This window comes from Heteronotia binoei, chromosome 1 (assembly GCF_032191835.1).
Source record: "Heteronotia binoei isolate CCM8104 ecotype False Entrance Well chromosome 1, APGP_CSIRO_Hbin_v1, whole genome shotgun sequence".
Lineage (NCBI taxonomy): Eukaryota > Metazoa > Chordata > Lepidosauria > Squamata > Gekkonidae > Heteronotia > Heteronotia binoei.
In genome coordinates, this window is record NC_083223.1 from 215,946,519 (window position 1) to 215,967,509 (window position 20,991).

Here is a 20,991-nt window from a genome sequence, read left to right on the forward strand (position 1 = left end):
AAAAGGTTCATCACATGTACCAAGAAGTGGCTTAGCCACCATTCTTTGAACATGAATGGATTGTGATGTCCTGCTCTTTAGCATTTATTTCCTCTATATAATAACATTTAAAGTTTATTTTATTACAGCATGGGTCCACCATAGACTACCAAAGACTTAGACCTGCTCAGTGAGTGTCAAAAATGCAACCTAGGGGCTGAATCAGGCCAACAAGGTCTCATTTATATCAGATCCAGCCGTCATATCAGGCCCCCGAGCAACCGGCTGTCATCTGCTTCCTTCTCCCTATCTCTTTCTTCCTTCCATACAACAGTTAGCTTTGCAAGGCTTGCTCAATCGCACAGGAGCTACAGAGCAAAACCTCTATTTTCTCCATTGGCTGAGGCTCCTCCCTTGGGGAGGAAGAGGGGAAGGCAGAGCTTGTTTTTCCACCCTCTCTCAATTGCACAGCAGAGCTGCTGAGCCAAGCCTCTCTTCCTTCCCCCTCCTGGTCCCCTGGGGAAGGAAGGAAGGAAGGCAGGAAAGACAACAAGTGCTAACGTTTTAAGCATGTTTTAAGGTTTTTTAAAAAAATTAATTGTGTTTGTCTGTGTCCTTTATAAAATTTATATCTCCGCTACCTCATCTTAAATAGGTGGCCTGGCCCCATGACCCGGCCCAACAAGGTCTCATTTATATGAGATCTGGCTCTCATAACAAATGAGTTTGACACCCCTGGTTTAAAATAAAACATTTCTAAATCTGCCTTTCTCCCAACGCAGATGATATCCAGGGTGGGTAAGAACATAAGGGAAAAAAAGACAAAACCCCTCTGGAATTAAACAAAATCAAATGAATAAAGCTGGCATTATACTGCCCTGATCACAATACATGCAGGAGAAGCAGTCCTTGAAATATGCAGGTTCCCAGCTAAGTACCAGTATCGCAAATTGCTTTCAGAAACAAAGTGGCAGCCAGCAAAAAGATCTCAAACTGGTCATTTGCTCCCAGATAATAAATTTTGTTGTTGTACAGTTGCAAGTTGAGTCAGACTCTTTGCAACCCCATGGACAAAGTCACGCCAGGCCCTCTGTCTTTCTGCCTTCTGTCTTTCCCAGAATCAGGATCTTCTTCAGTGAGTGCTCCCTTCTCATTTGGTGACCAAAGTATTTGAGCTTCAGCTTCAGCATCTGACCTTCCAGGGAACAGTTTGAGTTGATTTCCCTTAGAACTGACTGATTTGATCTTCTTGCAGTCCAAGGGACTCTCAAGATTCTTCTCCAGCACCACAACTCAAAAGCATCTATTCTTCTGCACTTGGCCTTCCTATGGTCCAGCTCTCACAGCCATACATTACTACTAGGAATACCATCGCTTTGACTATACGGACTTTTGTTGGCAGGGTGATGTCTCTACTTTTTATTATACTGCCCAGGTTCACCATAGCTGTCCTCCCAAGGAGCAAATGTCTTTTAATTTCATGGCTACAGTCACCATCTGCAGTGATCTTGGATCCCAGAAATGTGAAGTCTGTCACTACTTCCATGTCTTCCTCTTCTATTTCCCAAGGTGTGATGGGGCTGGATGCCATGATCTTAGTTTTATTGATGTTGAGTTTCAAGCCTACTTTTGTGCTCTCCTCTTTCATCCTCAACAAAAGGTTCTTTAGGTCCTCCTCACTTTCTGCCATTCATCTGCATATCTGAGGTTGTTGATGTTTCCCCCGGCAATCTTAATTCCGGCTTCTGCTTCAACCAGGCCAGAATTCCGCATGATGTACTCTGCATATAAATTAAATAACCAGGGTGATAATATACATCCTTGTCGAACTCCTTTCCCTATTCTAAACCAATCAGTTGTTCCATATCCCGTTCTGACCATTGCTTCTTGACCCTTATACAGGTTTCTCAGAAGACGTGAGGTGGTCTGGTACTCCCGTCTCTTTAAGGACTTGCCATTTTGTTGTGATCCACACAATCAAAGGCTTTAGCATAGTCAATGAAGCAGAAATAGACGTTTTTCTGATATTCCCGTGCTTTCTCCATAATCCATCGAATGTTGGCAATTTGATCTCTAGTTCCTCTACCTCTATTCATAAGGGATGTGATCAAGGTCAAACCTGAATGGCCTAATGGCTTCCCCAGTTTTCTTCAGTTTAAGCCTGAATTTTGCAATGAGTAGCTCATGATCTGAGCCGCAGTCAGCGCCAAGTCTTGTTTTTGCTGACCGTAAGGAGCTTCTCCATCTTTGACTGCAGAGTATATAATCAATCTGATTTGTGTTACCCATCAGGTGATGTCCATGTGTAGAGTTGCCTTTTAGGTTGCCGGAAGATGGTGTTCGCTATGACCAGTTTGTTCTCTTGACAAAACTCTATTAGCCTTTGCCCGGCTTCATTTTGTTCTCCAAGACCAAACTTTTCAGTTGTTCCGGTTACCTTGAACCTAATGAATTTTGAACCAAATGAAGTTTCTAAGTTGTCTTCCAAGGCAGCTCCACAAAGAGATTGTTATAATAATCAGGCCTTAGTTACTGTAATATGGTGACCTTAGTGGCCAGCTGTGTGCAGCTGAAATGAGGCACTGTAAAGCAGAGGGGCCATGAAATTCACTACTGTTAAAAAACCCCCAAATTTGGATTCCAGACTAGGTTTACGCCTTGACCTACCTACGCAGGCTCAGGGATGCTTACTGCAATTTCCTCAAGTCATGAACTTTGCACCAAATGGGTCACAACAATTTGTAGGAAAACAAAGAGTAATTCCTTTTTGCCCACTAGTTTGTTTTGCAAATTACAACTTTTCCACAATGCATACTTTGCCATTCATCTCCCACCCACAATTATCAGAAAGAACAGCTAGATTCAAGTCCCAAAGCACCTTAGAGACCAACAAGATATTGGGAGCTTGGAAGAGGCAAAGCTCCCTTTGCCAGGTACCCCAAGCATTCTTTAAGGTGCCACTGGACTTAAGTCTAGCAATTCTAATGCACACCAACAAGGCTCCCTCTGAAACAATTATCAGATAGTTACCGTATTTTTCGCACCATAAGGCGCTCCGGAGGATAGGACGCACCTTCCTCCTGGGGGGCGATCCGCTGCCTCTTCCTCCGATCTGGTGCTTCCCCCGCGCCTGCTTGCCTGGCTCCATCTTCTTCAGGTAAGCACTGGGATCGCTCCACGTGGCCCCAGCGCTTCGCAAGCGCCGGCTAAGGAGGGGGCAGCGTGCTTCCTCCTTGCCTGTGTCCCTGCCTTCAGCTGTGATGTTTAAAGCAAGCGCTGGGATCGCTCCCTCCCCCCTCCGATCCCAGCGCTTGCTTTAAACATCACAGCTGAAGGCAGGAACACAGGCAAGTAGGAAGCACGCTGCCCTCGCCACAGCCGGCGCTCGCAAAGCGCTGCGTTTGCGGAGGGGGCGGGTGCTTCCTACTTGCCTGTGTTCCTGCCTTCAGCTGTGATGTTTAAAGCAAGCGCTGGGATCGGAGGGGGGAGGGAGCGATCCCAGCGCTTGCTTTAAACATCACAGCTGAAGGCAGGGACACAGGCAAGTAGGAAGCACGCTGCCCCCTCCGCAGCTGGCGCTTGCAAAGCGCTGGGGCCACGTGGAGCGATCCCAGCACTTGCCTGAAAAAGATGGAGCCAGGCAGGCAGGCGCGGGGAAGCGCCGGATCGGAGGAAGAGGCAGCAGATCGCCCCCCCGAAGGTACTTACCTTCGGACTATAAGACGCACACACTTTCCCCCCCACTTTTTTTTTTGGGGGGGGGGAAGGGCGTCTTATAGTCCGAAAAATACGGTATTTCAAATTTCCTTTCCCATTTCCAAGCTAAGTAAGCCAGGTTTTTAAAATGTAATAATTAAGTTTGCAGAGCCTATATAAAAATAGCCCATATGCTTAGAGCACAAGGCGACAACCCAAGCACTGAATATATAGTTCGCTTAATTATATAAGCAGCAGACACTGATCAAATTCACCATTGCCAACTCCCCCTCCCCCAGATGCCACAAAACCTTCTGATGACTAAAGAGAGGGTTTTTCTTTCCTCTTACCCTTTAACGTACTTAGCAGTTAAGCAAGAATGTAAGTGAATGTAGTACTATTTACTATCAGAAATTGGTAACAGGCCTCAATTTGACACAGGGAGTCTACACAAAAGCAGCAATCTGCAGGATCACTGTGATTGTTTGACTGCCACCTGCTGGGAAAAGACTTCCCATCGGAGCCTGTTTTGTATACTGCCAATGGCAGCTCTTATCACCCATGGTTCATTCTGCATATTTCTCAGCTTTATATTTAGCACACTTAAAGCGACATGAACGCTGTTGTCTCATTCCCTAAAGATAGCCAGTATTTTTTAAAAAATGGAGAGACTGAGGACCGCTAGAGATCTACATTTCTCAGAATATGTCTGCGACACACAACTACATAGCTTCTACTAACAGATACAGCTTCTAACAATACTAATAAACCTTCAATGGTAAAAGATGCTGCTCTGGAATGAAAGAAAAAAACACAGGCTTTTTCTGAAAATGATTTCTGGTAAAGATTTATGGCATTTCTCTGGCTTTTCAACTAAAAATTGGCATCGAATTGTTTACGACAATTAAAACCTATTGCAATAAATGCAGCTGTGTCTTATCTCACTTTAGGCATCTTTTATTTTTGGCTCTCTTCCCTCCCACCTACTCTGGAGCACAGCCTGTTTCCTCTAGGATGCAGAAAATGGGGTGGGAGGTGGGTGGGGTAATGGAACCAAGACATTTACACAATTATTTGAATTAAAGATTTTAGGAAAAGAAGAAAGTTTTGCAAAGAGAAATACAGTTCAAAAGCCCCAGCCAGAAACTACCAATATTCTCTCTAAGCTGCAGATTCTTGTGAGGAAGCAGAGAGTGAGTATAAATGGGCAGTGTTCGCAGTGGAGGACGGTAAGCAATGGGATGCCGCAGGGCTCAGTACTGCATCTCATGCTCTTTAACTTGTTCATTAATGATTTGGAGTTGGGAGTAAGCAGTGAAGTGGCCAAGTTTGCAGATGACACTAAATTGTTTAGGGTGGTGAGAACCAGAGAGGATTGTGAGGCACTACAAAGGGATCTGTTGAGGCTGGGTGAGAAGGTGTCAACGTGGCAGATGAGGTTCAATGTGGCCAAGTGCAAAGTAATGCACACTGGGGCCAAGAATCCCAGCTACAAATACAAATTGATGGGGTGTGACCTGGCAGAGACTGACCAAGAGAGAGATCTTGGGGTCGTGGTAGATAACTCACTGAAAATGTCAAGACAGTGTGTGATTGCAATAAAAAGGCCAACGCCATGCTGGGAATCATTAGGAAGGGAAATGAAAACAAATCAGCCAGTATCATAATGACCCTGTATAAATCGATGGTCCAGTCTCATTTGGAATACTGTACAATTCTAGTCACCGCACCTCAAAAAGGATATTATAGCACTGGAAAAAGTGCAGAAAAGGACAACTAAAATGATTAAAGGGTTGGAATACTTTCCCTATGAAGAAAGATTAAACACTTGGGGCTCTTTAGCTTGGAGAAACATCGACAGCGGGGTGACATGATAGAGATTTACAAGATTATGCATGGGATGGAGAAAGTAGAGAAAGAAGTACTTTTCTCCATTTCTCACAATACAAGAACTCGTGGGCATTCAATGAAATTGCTGAGCAGTCAGGTTAAAATGGATAAAAGGAAGTACTTCTTCACCCAAAGGGTGATTAACATGTGGCATTCACTGCCACAGGAGGTGGTGGCAGCTACAAGCATAGCCAGCTTTAAGAGGGGATTGGATAAAAATATGGGGCAGAGGTCCATCAGTGGCTATTAGCCACAGTATATATAAGTGTGTCTCTCTCTCTCTCGGCTTAGCTTCGCGAACGAAGATTTAAGAAGGGTGCAATAGTCCACGTTTGCTGCAGGCTCGCTGGTGGCTGACAAGACCAATGTGGGACAGTGTGTGCATGTATATATATATACACACACACACACACACACACATATTGGCCACTGTGTGACACAGAGTGTTGGACTGGATGGGCCATTGGCCTGATCCAACATGCCTTCTCTTATGTTCTTATGTGAGCAAAAATTTTACTTTGTGAGCTACTGGCATTAAAGTTGTGAGCAACAGCATAAATTAGTTTGCTCTGGGACCATTTTTCCTGAGCTAAGATAAAAATGTGAGAGCTGGAGGCTAAAAATCTGTGAGCTAACTCACGCTAACTCAACTTAGAGGGAACACTGGATACTACTCTTATAGCCATTATTCCCATGGTTTGGGACATTTCACATTGGATTAAAAACAAAGCAATTGCTCTCCCCCCAGACCAATACAACTCTGACATGCATCATATTTGTCTAGAATTCCCAATCTGCAGTCCAGGTCATGCAAATGAAATTCAAGACCAGTAACTTCAGCATGCTCCATATGTGGCCTTTGAACATATGTCTACATTTAAGAATGTCTCAATTTGCTTTTGACAAGCTCAGAACATTGTTAGTATGATGGTATATTATTACCTCTAGTAGAAATCTGGCATCATCTACTCTTCCTGCATTGATATACTGAAGGAAAAGGTCTGTGACAGGCCTGTAAACTCCAAACTGATTAGCTAATCGTTCAGTCATGGCACTCACTGAAAAATAAATGATTGAAATAAAATGAACAGTTACACAAGCAACAGTGCCACACCAATAATATATAATGGTACTGAACAAGTAATTTCAATATCAGGTATGGCATTTAAGGCAGCTTGTTACAAAACCCATTATAATAAAGCAGTATCATAATGACACACCAAAGAACCGGGGGGGGGGGGGGGACCACCAGCATTTCTGACCAGCAACATACAACAAACCATTTCACAACAGCTCAGCCAGCCAACTGCAACAGAAAAGAACAGAAACAAACTATACCAATTATTAGCCCAGCAAAAATAATATGAAATCCCAAAAGCTTCTGAAAAACAGAATGGACTTTGCCAGGGATCCAAAAATAATATAGAATGTCCAGATGGATTTCCCTTAGTAGAGAGTCCTATAATTTGATGAAGCTCCAGAAAACTGAAGCTTTTCTTTAAAGAGAACACAAGTAAAATGTCAATTTACTTTGTATCAGAACTGAGGACTAAATCACCTGGGGCAAGTAAGAATTGCCTTTAGAAGATGAGACTGGGAAGCTTTACAAAAGTTACTTATTTTGAAACTGAACATAGTCACAAATTATCAACATAGTTTGTGTGGGCAAGGACAGGCTAACAAAATTGAATGTATGCAGCAAAGTCAGATTAGCAGAGCAGGCATAGAATCCAAAACAAGCAAGAAAAAAGACTACCTCAAGAGAGGGAATGGAAGACATCCTCTAGGCAGGGCCGGTTCTCCTGCTAGGCAAACTAGGTGGTTGCCTAGAACGCCGGCAGGACAGGGGCGGCAAAATCGGCCTCCCCCCAGGCATCCGCCTAGTTTGCTCCCCCACACCTCCTCTTCCTCCCTCCCTTCCCCACCACATGTTAATTTCAAAGCTGGAACGGGCTCTAGTGTCACGTTCCAACTATCTAAAACCCTCCTCCCTCCCTTCCCCACTGCATGTTAATTTCAAAGCCCTCCCCCACCCTCACGATCGGAAAAACCACACCACGAGGCCGTGCTCCCAGTCTGTCAGGAGCAGCGTCCTGAAAGGGCGGTCCTGCTGCTGTTGACTCCTCCCCTCCCCACTTCCTGGATCAAGAGGAGTCAGCTCGGCAGCAATGGGACTGCCTTTTCTGGACGCTGCTCCTAACAGACTGGGAGCGCGGCCCCGCAGCATGTTTTTTCCGATCGTGGGGGGTGGAGTGGGGTTGAAATTAACATGGGGTGGTCCGCTGGTGGGGAAGGGAGGAAGAAGGAAGAGGCGGGGAGGATTTAGATAGCCGGAAAGCGGCACTAGAGCCCGTTCCGACTTTGAAATTAACATGATGTGGAGAAGGGAGAGAGGAGGAGCAGGAGGGAGGGGGGCTCCAGGCAGCGAGTTGGCCTAGGGCGCCATGGGGTTTTGGGGCCGCCCCTGCCCCTAGGATCAGCAATGACCACAGTTTGTTTTGGAGCCTACTCCTATAGGTACAAAAGATCATCTCCATGGTCTTGGCAACAAGTAGGAAAAACAGTCTCTCTCAGCATCCCAGAGTCCTTCAACTGGATATGCCAGGAATGGAATCTGGAACCTACTGCATGTAAGTAATGTGCTTCACTACTCAGCAAATTCTTCTTCACTGACTTGCATGGCTGACTTACATCTCTCCAAAGCTGGTTCCACTTTTTCTTCAATCAACTTTCTACAGACAAAGGCGATGCTTGAACTTGCCAATTCAGACCTCAGCTCCCCAGAGGTAAATAGAGGCTCAAGGTATTCTATGGCACCATCAAGGTTATTACTGGAAGAGAAAAAGAAACATTTTCATTGGTTTAGTTTCTAATCCTAAACCAGTAAAACAGGCGCATGAATGTTTTATTTTATTACTATATTAATATTATACACAGTGGCAATGTTAAAAGTACCTAGGACTCCATTCATGCAGATATTGTCACAACACAAAGTGAAACAAATTTATGGCTGAGTGGGTAAAGTCGGCACTAACTCCATTTCTTTCCAACCAAACTATGACCTATTCTATGGCTGAGTAACTCTGACATAAATGTTGCTTTTTTTCTTCGTTAATAGAACAAAGATGACTGCTGGTTGGTTCTTTGAAGCAGTAAAAGGGTAAAAACAAAACATCAAGAGATAGCGCCTGAATAATTAATACAGAAAAACCCAAAGAGTATTTTTATAATATTAAATTAAATATTTTCTTGAATTTTTCATAGCTGTCTTTTTGGATGCAAACACAGCCATATGCGATGTGAGAAGTTTGAACTGCTTTGTTTGCTACGCATAATCTCTTTGGAGTCATGCATCATAAGAGAGGAACACATGAGAAAGTACTGAGATCATAAGAAATAAAAAGTTTATAATTTGCATTTGATAAAAGTAATATATACCAAAAAATTCAAATGCAAATCATTTTTCATGGAGTTGATATTTGAGCAGGTATCAGCTCTTAAGCGACTGACACTTGTTACTGTTTTGTAATGAGTTTTGGAGCTAACTGTTAACCAACAGAGTTATCCACAGTTTGGCAGGAAGCAAAACAAAGCAGTATTTCCAAGAGATAGCAAAGCACTTGTTGATAAAATTGAAACCTGAACAAACAGCTATAATTGGGCACACCTTGTAACATAAAATTAGTAAACTTAAAAGGGGGCAGGATGAGAAATTATTGCTATAGGTCCACCCAGAGGAAGCACAAATCCAGGGGAGAAGAGGTAATTTTTAAAAATACACTGGGAACAAAGAGTGAGAGTCAGAATAAAACAAATACTGTGGTGTCAGTTGCTGCTAAGGCAATGCTATTATAACTGCAAAGCCAATCAGAAGCTGTGCTTGTCAAGAGTCCTCCCTGGTTCCCAGGGTTGCCAAGTCCCCTCCGCTCTCCGGTGGGGGACTTTTGTGTGTGATGCAATGACGTCACCTGGAAGTGACATCATAGTGCTGGCAATGGCACTCGTAGCCACTCTATTGTTTTCCTGGACACTCTAGCCATTTGGGAGCCTATTGTACCATAGAGTTTTTCATCCCAAATGGCTAGAGTGTCACTATGACGTCACTTCTGGGTGACGTCATCATGCCAACAACTTCGGGGGAGGTTCCCCCCACCAGCCCAATGTAGGCTGGCAGGTTGGGAATCTCCTGGGTGGGGAAACCCCTGCCGGGACCGGGGGCTTGGCAGCCCTACTGGTCTCGCCCATTTTCTGAAAACACTTGGCAGACATCAGGTGAGGTGTCAGCAGGTGCCATTGCACATTGGGAAAGGCTTTAAAGTAATATTGAAAATCATGTTTAAAATATTGGTCAGACAAAGAGTCATATATAGACCTAATATAAAAAGCAAATGAAGTTCCACTGAAAAATCTGTTGCAGGAAAAACGTTCTATGTATAGGCTTATTTCTGGGAATAATTTAAAAGAATGGCAATCAAATAACTAGTGTACACTGTAATGTATACTCTTTAAAATGGATCTTTCCTTATAAAATCCTTATAAAAAGATTTCCTTATAAAATCAAGCTCTCGCTTTTCTTTCCAAGTCAGTGAGATTCTGTGAGTGCTAAACATATCATTATAACCCTGAAAAATCACACATGCACCCTATTTATGAAAAGGGGTGCAACACAAATATAATCTTTGACACTTGCAAAGAGAAAAACCTTACTGATGGCAAAGGGAAAAAACTTCCATTGGTTTTGTGGAGGTTTGCATTGTTCTGTGAATTAAAACAGTAACAAGACATTGCAGACATCAGCCTAAGAAGGCGTTCCAATTATGAAGGCAGAATTTGATAAATACATGTTTGAGATCATTAGCCTACTCAAAGTTCACTTATTCAGTAATAACCTGCCAGCTTTTGCATTTCAGTAAATGGACTCCAGTCTCCATTCTTTCCTGGATAAGAAATCTCAATGGCAACCAATTTTAGCATCCATTTAACTATAATGAAGAGAAAGATTATTTGTATGCAAGGAAAATAAGGTCACCATATTGTCTTTTTTCCTGCTTGTAAATCAGAAGCAATATCAGCTAGAAGGAGCTTACTTTTTTATGTGAGCCAACACTGTGTTATTGATGAAAAGCATATGTGACAATTTAATAGAACTGCTGAGACTTCCAATCATCTTCTCAACTGCGCATATGCTTTGCAGATCTCCCTTCTGTGCCAAAGCCTGAACAATACGTGTAACTGCAAGTCGACTGGGCACTCCACCACTTTCAAGAAGGGTCTTGAGAGAAGACATTGCATCTATTGAGGAGAATATGGGAACAAAAAGAAAACTCTCCACTCAGAAACAGAAACTTAGGTCTTCATATAACATCACATATGTATATATTTAATGAGCATAAGAAAGGAGAATCCTCTTCAGTAAACAAGGGAAGGTTCTTCTATACAACATCTAAAGAAAACAATCATATACTGGCACACTACACATATAATGATAAAAACAAAGTTCGTTATCATGGTAATGAATGGATATGCTCCCTCCCCTTTCTTCTTCTCAGGCTTGGCTAAGAAACTGAACATCTCAATTAAAAACAATTCATTGTTTTGTCCAAATCACACTCGTCTCTGCTTTTTCTTCTAGATTTAGAATCCTGATCTTGAGAACTTGAATGAGTTTGGACAAAAACACTAAGGGGCAAATTTCATGGCCATGTACAAGTGGAGGTCATGATTTCCTAGGCTTGTTTTTGTAAAGCATGGTTTCTTACTGCATGTGAATACAGCATATGGACAGCTGTTATTTTAGTTTCTTCTGGCTCATACTCAGCATTAGTCAGCTTTTAGTTCATGGGATGAGAACTTCCAAAAGTAAAACCACTATAATGACTTTTTGTTTTTAAAAAACGTACATCCCTTTCTCCAAAATGTATTACCACTTTATTTAGTAGTCTAACTTTACTTAAACATAAAACAGTTATAAAAGTCAAATAAGTATATGTACAAAAAATAAACATACTATTAAATAAGATTAAAGGCTTCAGTAAACAGGACTTCAACCTGGTGTCTAAAATACAGTAATGATGAAGGAATTCTATGACTGTATGGTGCCACAAAAAAGATCCTCTTTCTGATAGCTACCCACCTAAGCTTCTAAGGCTGACAGCACCCAGAGGAGAGCCTCAAAAGAGGACTTCCAGTGGCAGGCAGATCCATATAGCAGAGGTGAGTCTTATTTATTTAATTTACTGCACTTATATCCTGCCCTACCCCCTGGAGGGCTCAGTGCAACTCACAACATAAATAAAATACAATAAATGTTATTTATTTATTAAAATCAGATAAATAAGCAATTCCATAAAGCAAAATGGCACTCTTGCACATTGAATTCATACAACTGGACTTTGGCTTACGTATGTCACAAATGAATTCTTACTACAAAAGGCTAAAATGAATTCTTACTACAAAAGGCTGAGGCATGAATCATTATAGAACTGGGGTCCCCAACCTTTTTGAGCTCGTGGGAACCTTTGGAATTCTGGCACAGTGGCGGGGGAGGGGGGGTGCAGCCACAAAATGGCTGTTGCAGGAAGTGGAGCCAGCCACAAAATAACAGAAATAGCTTGCCCTCAGTCACACCATGAAGATCCTTATGTTGTGGTGCTGCCGTTACAACATTTTTAAAAGCATGCATACTCAATCATATTTCCAGCGGCCAATAGCCCCACTTGGTCCTACCCACTTTCTAAAAATACTTGGTGAGCACCAGGCAAGATGTCCACAGATGCTGCAGAACCCACAGGCACCATGCTGGGGACCACTGCTGTAAAACAATGATGCAGACTCCTTCCTTTTGTGTTTAATTCCTCAAAGTAACAGCCACAGTGTAATGGCTGGAATCTTTACACTACAAGTTAGCCTCATTATCTGCAGGTTGCTCACCATGCATCTTCGCTAGGGATGGCCACAAACTGAGAAATGAACCACAGTTTGAGCTTATGAACTGGGTTGGTTTGTGGTTTGTTTTGAACTAGTTTGTTTGGTCACATCACAATCATATTTCCCCCCCATGATGGTTCATTTGATTTGATTCTGAGGTTCATTCTCCACGCAGCCTGGTGCCAATTCAATCAATTCCTAGGCAATGCTGGGGAGAGCCCTAGAAATACCCCAAACAGTTGTCCATAGCTTAACTGGCAACTCTGGGAGCCAACCACAGGGCTCTCATTCTGCTCTATGGGAGCAGAGTATATACCAGTATAATACCACACCCTGACTCAGCTGCTTTCACTTTGCAGCACAAACAAAGAAGAGTTATAGTTCAGTTGTTATTTGCTGTATGGCTGATATAGGGAAGGCTTTTATTTATTTATTTTTATTTACTTTAAATTTATGTGCTGCCCACTCCGCGAGCAGACTGTGGGCAGCTAACAGTCATAATAAAAACAATGTAAATACAATTATAGAAGAATTAAACACATATAAACTACATTATTAGGTGCTATAAGAAGATTTGAGGGACTCCTCTCCCCCCCTGCCCCCACACACAGTAGCGCAATTTTTTAAACACCTCTCTCAGCTGGGAAGGTGTTCTTTGCTGTGGTTTCAAGGACCAAACCTGAAGCTAGAGCTGATCTTTCCTGGGGGCACCTGATTTGGGGGCTATAACTCAGACATCCCAAATCCAATCTTTGGCAAACTTGGAGGGCTGGTGGAGGAGAGCTTGCTGAATACTTCCTGTGGGTTTGGCATCTCTAACACATGAGGGAGCTGTTCTACTACCTCCCAAACCAAACAAACTACAAACCAGTTCGGGAAAATCAAACCATGAACCACCATTTTCCTGGTTCATGTCTATCCTTAATCACCACCCAACTGCCAGTGACCATTTATGGCCACTTTGGTGTAGTGGTTAAGTGTTTGGACTCTTATCTGGAAGAACTGAGTTTGATTCCCCACTTGCAGCTGCTGGAATGGCCTTGGGTCAGTCATAGCTCTTGTAGGAGCTGTCCTTGAAAGGGCAGCTGCTTTGAGAGCCCTCTCAGCCCCACCCACCTCACAGGGTGTCTGTTGTGGGGAAAGAATATAAAGGAGATTGAAAGCTTCTCTGAGACTCTGATTCAGAGAGAAGGGCAGGGTATAAATCTGCAATTCTTCTTTAAAATCATGAGCATCCTTGGTTATATTCTTCAAGTTCTTTAACCAACTAATTCAAAGTAAAAAACCAAGAATCTAGGTTGTCTCTCCACCATCACCACCCCCTTCTCCACTTATAATATACTCCTAAACTAACACAGAAAACACACACCAGATCCACAGAGGGCACACATTTGTTTTCATTAGAAGTTTTAAACCTTAAACATAAAAATGGTTTTTATTTCACAAACTATCATTCAAGAGCAAACAGGAAGAAAATTCTGCTGTAACATATCTATCTATCTATCTATCTATCTATCTATCTATCTATCTATCTATCTATCTATCTATCTATCTATCTATCTATCTATCTATCTATCTATCTATCTATGACTTGTATCCCACCCTTCCCACAAGTGGCTCAGGGCGGCTTCCAGCAATTGATCAATATAAAAATTAAACAATATTTAAATATATAAACCATTAAACATTTAAAACAGTTAAAACCTTAAAAACCAGTAAACATTCCAAATACATATAAAACAGAAGTCTGACAAGCTACATTGAGTTCTCATCTTAGCTAGGTGTAGGCTAGCCGGAAGAGGGTCGTCTTACAGGCCCTGCGGAACTGAACAAGGTCCCGCAGGGCCCTCACCTCCTCCGGCAGCTGATTCCACCATATAGGGGCCATAACGGAGAAAGCCCTTTCTCTGGTGGATTTCAAGTGGGCTTCTTTTGGCCCAGGGATAGTGAGGAGATTTTGTGTTCCCGACCTCAGTACTCTCTGGGGAACATGTGGGGAGAGACGGTCCTTCAGGTAGGCAGGTCCCAGGCCATATAGGGCTTTAAAGGTAATAACCAGCACCTTGTACCGGACTCGGTATATCACTGGAAGCCAGTGCAGGGTCCGAAGACCCGGCCAAATGTGTCCCCACTTTGGGAGACCCAATAACAGCCGGGCTGCGGCATTCTGCACCAGCTGCAATTTCCGAGTTCGGGACAGGGGCAGCCCAATGTAGAGGGCATTGCAGTAGTCCAACCTTCTAAATATTTGTTTAAAATAAGTTTAAAACAATCTATTTTGCTTTCTCCAGTATTAGAACATATGTGAAACCTCTTAAGTTAACTATATGGTCAATGCTTTGCTTACTTTGAATCCAGGCTGCAAAAAAGATGCAAAAAAACTAAGTGTATGCAGCATGCCTGACCACCCCCATTGTGATTCTTTTCATTTGCACTTGTCCCTAATCATTCTTATTCCTTGCTTGTTCTTGTATTATTAATTTTTTTGAGGATTTGCAGTGAGTGCATACAAAGAGCAGAAGACCAATGAGAAGAGAAGCAGCAGGGATAAATCCAAACCATTTATTCATAGGATGCAGGTTTTTCAGCTTTCTGTTTCAGGATGGAAGCAGCATGCCTACATGCAAGTCAATTTACTTATAGGTAAATGTTTTCTCTTCACCATCCTGTTTCATGTATAAAGCAGGTAAGCCACCTGCAGGTATGTTTACTTGCAAACAGGTGATATGACAAGTTTCTCACAATGTCTGCCATACACTGAGATCACCATTGTGGGAAATGGAGGAAAATAAGAGATCCAATGTTCTGCTTCACCCGTTAAAATAAAACTGCATGTGCATGCTTAACGTTATGGTATTATAATGTCTAACACTATAGGAACACAACTAGGAACACAGCCCATGTAATATCTTTTATTAGGACAAACCCAAAAATACATTAGAACCAACCCAATAATTCAATAACAGTGCACAAACTGTCAAGCTCTCCAGAACACTTCATCAGGACAGATGTTTAAAAATATTAAAAATGAGGGGAGGAACCAGCCCCCAGCTTTTACAAGTCATGTTCTTGAGACCTGGTCATGCTGTGATGGTGTGCTGCCTGTTGACTTGAATTGCTGTTGGTATTAGATTACAAGGCCTCCATAGTGTGCTAGATCACAATACCAGCCCAGAGCATCTGAAGAACACAGATTCTTCTAGGCAGCTTAAGGGAGACTCACACAAAGATAGCAGGGGAGACTTAGCCAAAGACTTGTTTCATCCAGCTGTAGCTCAATGTGTTAAAAGGGAACTCAAGGAGTAAACCAGGATGTGGGTGCAACAGCTATATCAGGAAAAAGCCAAGGATGAACACAGACGCATCTGGATACCACTCCCCTGCACACAGGTTCAATGCAAAGCTAATCTAATCAGATCAGTTCACTACCAGCAACTTGATATTTTCTTTTACAGATGCAGCTGAAAGGGCTAGACTTAAGAATGCACAAGATGACTTCAGATATCCTTGTATTACAAGGCAGAGGAGGCCTAAGGAGCTATTCTGAACAGTCATTTCTGAAGACCTCACCTCAATAGCCTTTTGAATTGAAGGCCTCTGACAAACATTTGTTTAAAAAGTTTCTGGAATAAAAATAAACCATCTGGCCCAAACCATTCTCTTGATCCAAGCTTTTGCCAAGTTTAATGGGCCACAAGAGACATTAAGGGTGATAGAACAATGATGGATGTTGCAAGGGGAGGTGCTGAAGTTAGAGACTGTGATGGTCTATTGAAAAAGAGCTGTTGGGCAGCAAGAGGGACAAAAGGAAATGGAACCTGCAAACAAATATGACTACTCAGTGGCATGCAAAAACAAAAAAAAGCTAACTTGCTGGGGTCCAAGTCAATATTTTAATTACTGGAATTAAGTTGTAAAGGACAGGATTTAATTTTACCAAAGTTCAGCATTTTAACAGACACCCACAATATAACTTTGAGTCATTGTTTCAAGACCTTATGGTAAAATTTTAGATCCAGAAGGGAGAGCAGCAATGGAATGCAAATCCTGCAGGTAAGACAGAACTGGATATATATCTCCAGCTATTCATTTTTTACTATCATAGTAAGCAAACCTTGGGTGTCAAAATAGCATTATTTTGCAATTCATACATTCACTGACAGAGAGGTCACAATACTGGGTAATTGAGAAGTAGTCCTCTGCCTAAAACAATGCATTTTTAAAGAATGGGATCGGAAACAAAGCAAAAATTAGAAATCTACACAGACATCTAGAAATGCTAATCAAGCAGCAGCTATTCCAAAAGTAACTGTGTCCGACTCTACAAAACCTTTTTCAAGGGATCAGATTTTTTCAAGTACTCTATGTAATGTTGTGACAATTTGGACTTTGGTAGCTCTGCTCTGTTCTGCTTTTTCTGTTCTCTGCAGAGCCTCAGAGCTGAAGCTAAGAAACATGTATGGAAAAGAAGAATGTAGACAAATACTAAAAGTTGTCCACTGCTGCATTCCTAAGGCATTTAGTCTATACACCCAACATTTCTGTTGCGGTGCAGTATAAGATTAAAAGGAGCGCAAAGGCACAATGTATGTTTCATTACTGTTGGTATTGCAAACTATTAAAAAGTATTAGATTAAGGGTTTTTAAAATCAATATTATAATCATTTAGTGCACAACTGTGCACATTTAACACTCAATTTAACTCACTTGATACCTTGCACTACCAACACAATGTGCAGGAAGAAACTGCTGGGAATTGTTTCAGATGCTCTAAAGTATGTTAATTTCCAAAGCAAAATGACTTGTGTTGTGAATTTTAACGCACTTGAAAGCCTGTACTTTCTCTCGTTCTGGAGCACAAATTTTGCATGTCTGAAGAGCTGTGATTCATCTTAAGAAAACCCATCTTGTGTTAAATGGAACGGAAACTGGACTAAGTGGTCAAATGACAAGTACATTCATATTCAAGCTGTATTATAAATGCATGTACAGTAATTTACGTCTCTCAGCTACCACAAAAGGCGCTTGATAAGCAGGTAATTTGCTAAATGGACTCCTTTATCCAAGTATTCGAAGGGCGTTACAAGAAAAATCTGCAGAGGCATTAATGTGACGTAAAGGTCAAGCATTGTGACATACCTTTCAAATAATCCCGCCTAACTTGCGTTATGATGAGGAGGCTGCTGGCAGCATCGTTCAGCACGAAGCCCTTGATGTGGGTCTCAGCGCTAAAAGAAGCAGACATTTAGAAAGGAATTACTGACATGCTTCTGATACGATAATAAATGGTTGAGCACCAAGGTGAAATTATAAAAACTACTGTTCGTATGTTAAAAATATTGCTGCAAAATATCGACCTGGAGACAGCTTTTGTGTTATCTTGTCAATGGTTATAGAAGGATAATTTTTTTGTGCATTCTGACAGATGACAAAGTTGGAAATGAGCAACAAAAGAAACAAAGTACAAGATTTTTTTTAAACAATCGGTTCAGATTCTTGAATGCTGACATATTAGATGACGAAAATAACTGCATGCCCTGCATTGTTCTGCTGTATCCTAAGCGGGATACTTTTTCTTCTTTTTAAAACAGTCACCATAATTATAAAATGTAAAACTATTCTTTCCACAATAAAAAAATGAAACATTTATTTTCAGCACTGTATATTTTAAATATAAACTAAAAGGATATTATGAACCCACACCGTATCATTTAGTTGATTTAATTTTCTAGTTTCTGTCATGTAGATGTATACAGGGTTTTTAAAAAACTCAACATATTTCTTTTGCCAACTTAAAATGAAATTTCGACTCATCAGTTCTGTATCCCTTACAATGCAAAAAAAAAAAAGGAAGAAAAGAAAGAAAAGAAAAAAGGGAGGGGGGGTTGGCTTTAGTAACATAGTTTAAAACCTTTCAAGAAACATACATCCAGAGCAAACCACCGTTTCTCTCTCTTTTTGTGTGTATGCTTCCAAATTCCCTCAGCACCCCTAATGAAATTTTAATATCTCAGGATAACTTTTCAAGATTCACAGAAAATATCTACTTGCATAAGCATGTGCACAACTGCCATTTGCCATATCAACAATCAAGATAAACCACAGTGATCATCTTGTGGCAAACAACTGAGCAGCCTACCTACTTGAACTTATGAGTTGAGCGGATTGGGAGGTAAGCAGGGTCATTGCTAAATTATTCTCCTCAATCCCAAGAAAATCCTTCATTGAGTACACAATATGACTATCCTCTCAGTCACTTTCAGCCTCTGGGGTCCACAAATGCAGTCATTGGACTCAGGATTTTCCTACTCTCCCAACCAATCCCCTTAATCCCTGACTAAGCGTCCATTGCTCAGTTCTTTTTTTTTTCTTCGTCCCATCTGTCAAAGCCCTTAAATCAACAATTCATGCATGAGACTGTAAATTACATGTAACAAAGGATTTACTTTCTCCAATCTTTCAATCTTTAGTGTGATTAAATAGATGTTAGCCACTATTACAGATCTAATCCCTCATTCCAATACTACAATTCTATTTTAGAACCATACCTAAAATTCATAAAAATCCTAGATGTAAGACTCTTGGCTGACCATAAGCATCAGAAAACTTGCATTTTCTTAAGTGTTTACATTTAGAATAACAATCCCTACTAATTTACTCTCTTATACCCCAGGCAAATATGCTACTATGAGGTCTGGGATCGAGGTATCTGGAAGACCCACATATTTGCTTATATACTTGCATGGATAATGTATTCATCTTCAGTTTCTATCCACATTCCCTTAGAGATAAAACAAATGGTCATGAAGGACTGGATCTTTGGAGCATTACCCCAGCTATGGAATTATTTTACCATTCCCCTTCATAATGTTGCCATCATGTATGGTCTTCCAGTGCCAGGATAAACTTTTTATTTCAGCAAATTTTTAAACTACAGAAAAACCCCTATTACTTCCCCAGTCATGATTATTTTATTGGTTGGGTTTTTTTTTTATTTTGCTACTGATGATGTTTACAAGTTTTGACATATGTGTACTTATATGTGCAATGCTCCACCCCACCCTCATTGTTCATTCCTTGTAGATATGTCCACATATGTTACTGAACCAGGGATCAAGAAGTAAACCATTAAAACTTTTGATTTATGGGTCGCCAATGACTCTAATGTGCAGAATCCTTCTACATTATGAGTAGTACAGTGTGTTTTTTTCAGGCCCACCATGGTAGACACAGGAAATCCAAATCTTTTAAATGATCATTATACTAATAAGAAGTTATAACCCTTTTGAGTACAGAGTTTGCTTCTAGATTCTAGATGCTTTGTCAAATTATTACTAATTATGCTGGGATTTTTTTGCCAAAATAACAGCAAAAACAAACCAACAAACCTTAAGATAGTTATCAAATACAATTTGGTAAAAATAAGAAGAGGGTTCACTGTCTTTCACTCCCTCTTCTGCAGAACAGTTAGCTATTAATGAATGGATGGGCCAGCAGGGTAAGGCAGGCCAATGGAAAGGCCCTCCCTTGCTCTTTCCTCTTCTTCCTGTACTATGCCACTGATAGGGCTGAAAACTGTCCCATTAGATTAAATGAAGTTAAAAATAGCCTGATGCATCATTCAAGACTGGCTACCAGACTTCTTTTCCTTGACTGACAGATTTTATTATAATGCTATTTCACCAGTTACCGTAAATCAAGAGCACCCTAGTGGTTCTGTATTGCTGTATAATAAGTACTGCAAGGTGTAATGAAGTAAATACGGTGCGTGCATATAACAGCCATTTGGCAAGCAGCTTGCACTGGATCTTGTGTGAGGAAAATCACAAGGTATCCAGAGAATTTTGGCCTACATATGCAAGCGTTTTTGTTGCTTGCACCTTGTGTAGCAAAAATATTTGTATCAGCTTGCACAACTGTAGCAAGGTATTCTCTCTTGATGTTCACAGAACTTTAGATCATACCCATCGTTTTTTGTTTGGGTGCCATATTTTTCAGAATCTAATTGCGCACTAAACTTGTATATATACAGTAAATTTATAAACTTCTGTGCAGAGGAATACCTCTGCTCCATTTCTGAACATTTCATAATATAATTTGTGTGGTAAAATCTGCTAGCCTTATTCTAAAAGCACTTAAAACTTAACCAAGTACAAAGATTTTTGAAAAATGATAACACAAAAACTATTTCTCTGGTCAGATCATTGTACATTTAATCAACTACCCTAGCACATCTATATTTCTGATTAATATTTCTGTGATGGCATACATGACACGGAATTCTTATTTTACGCCTAAGGTAGAATGTTATGATCAGTTCACTAAAATCTGACTTCCTACTCATACTGTTCTGTCAATACACTCACTAAAAGCCACTGTTGCAGTGTTCCATGTCTGGCTTTTGAACTTTATGGACTAACCGGCCATATAAAGTGAATGGTGCTCAGATGATGCATGCATTTGTTAAATGTACCAAGTGTGTGGCTGTGCTGTGATGCA

At 41.1% G+C, this 20,991-nt stretch overlaps 1 protein-coding gene across 1 annotated transcript in view; it reads right to left on the reverse strand.

The window, feature by feature from the left end:
- The window catches only part of LRPPRC (leucine rich pentatricopeptide repeat containing), a 204,287-nt gene that overhangs the window by 11,211 nt on the left and 172,085 nt on the right, over positions 1-20,991 (reverse strand). Inside the window, exons 31-34 of the mRNA XM_060247554.1 lie at positions 17,632-17,720; positions 10,653-10,857; positions 8,257-8,396; positions 6,508-6,623 (exon numbers count right to left, since the gene is read on the reverse strand). Of these exons, the coding sequence (XP_060103537.1) occupies positions 6,508-6,623; positions 8,257-8,396; positions 10,653-10,857; positions 17,632-17,720 (550 nt within the window). The remainder of the gene's footprint in view (positions 1-6,507; positions 6,624-8,256; positions 8,397-10,652; positions 10,858-17,631; positions 17,721-20,991) is intronic.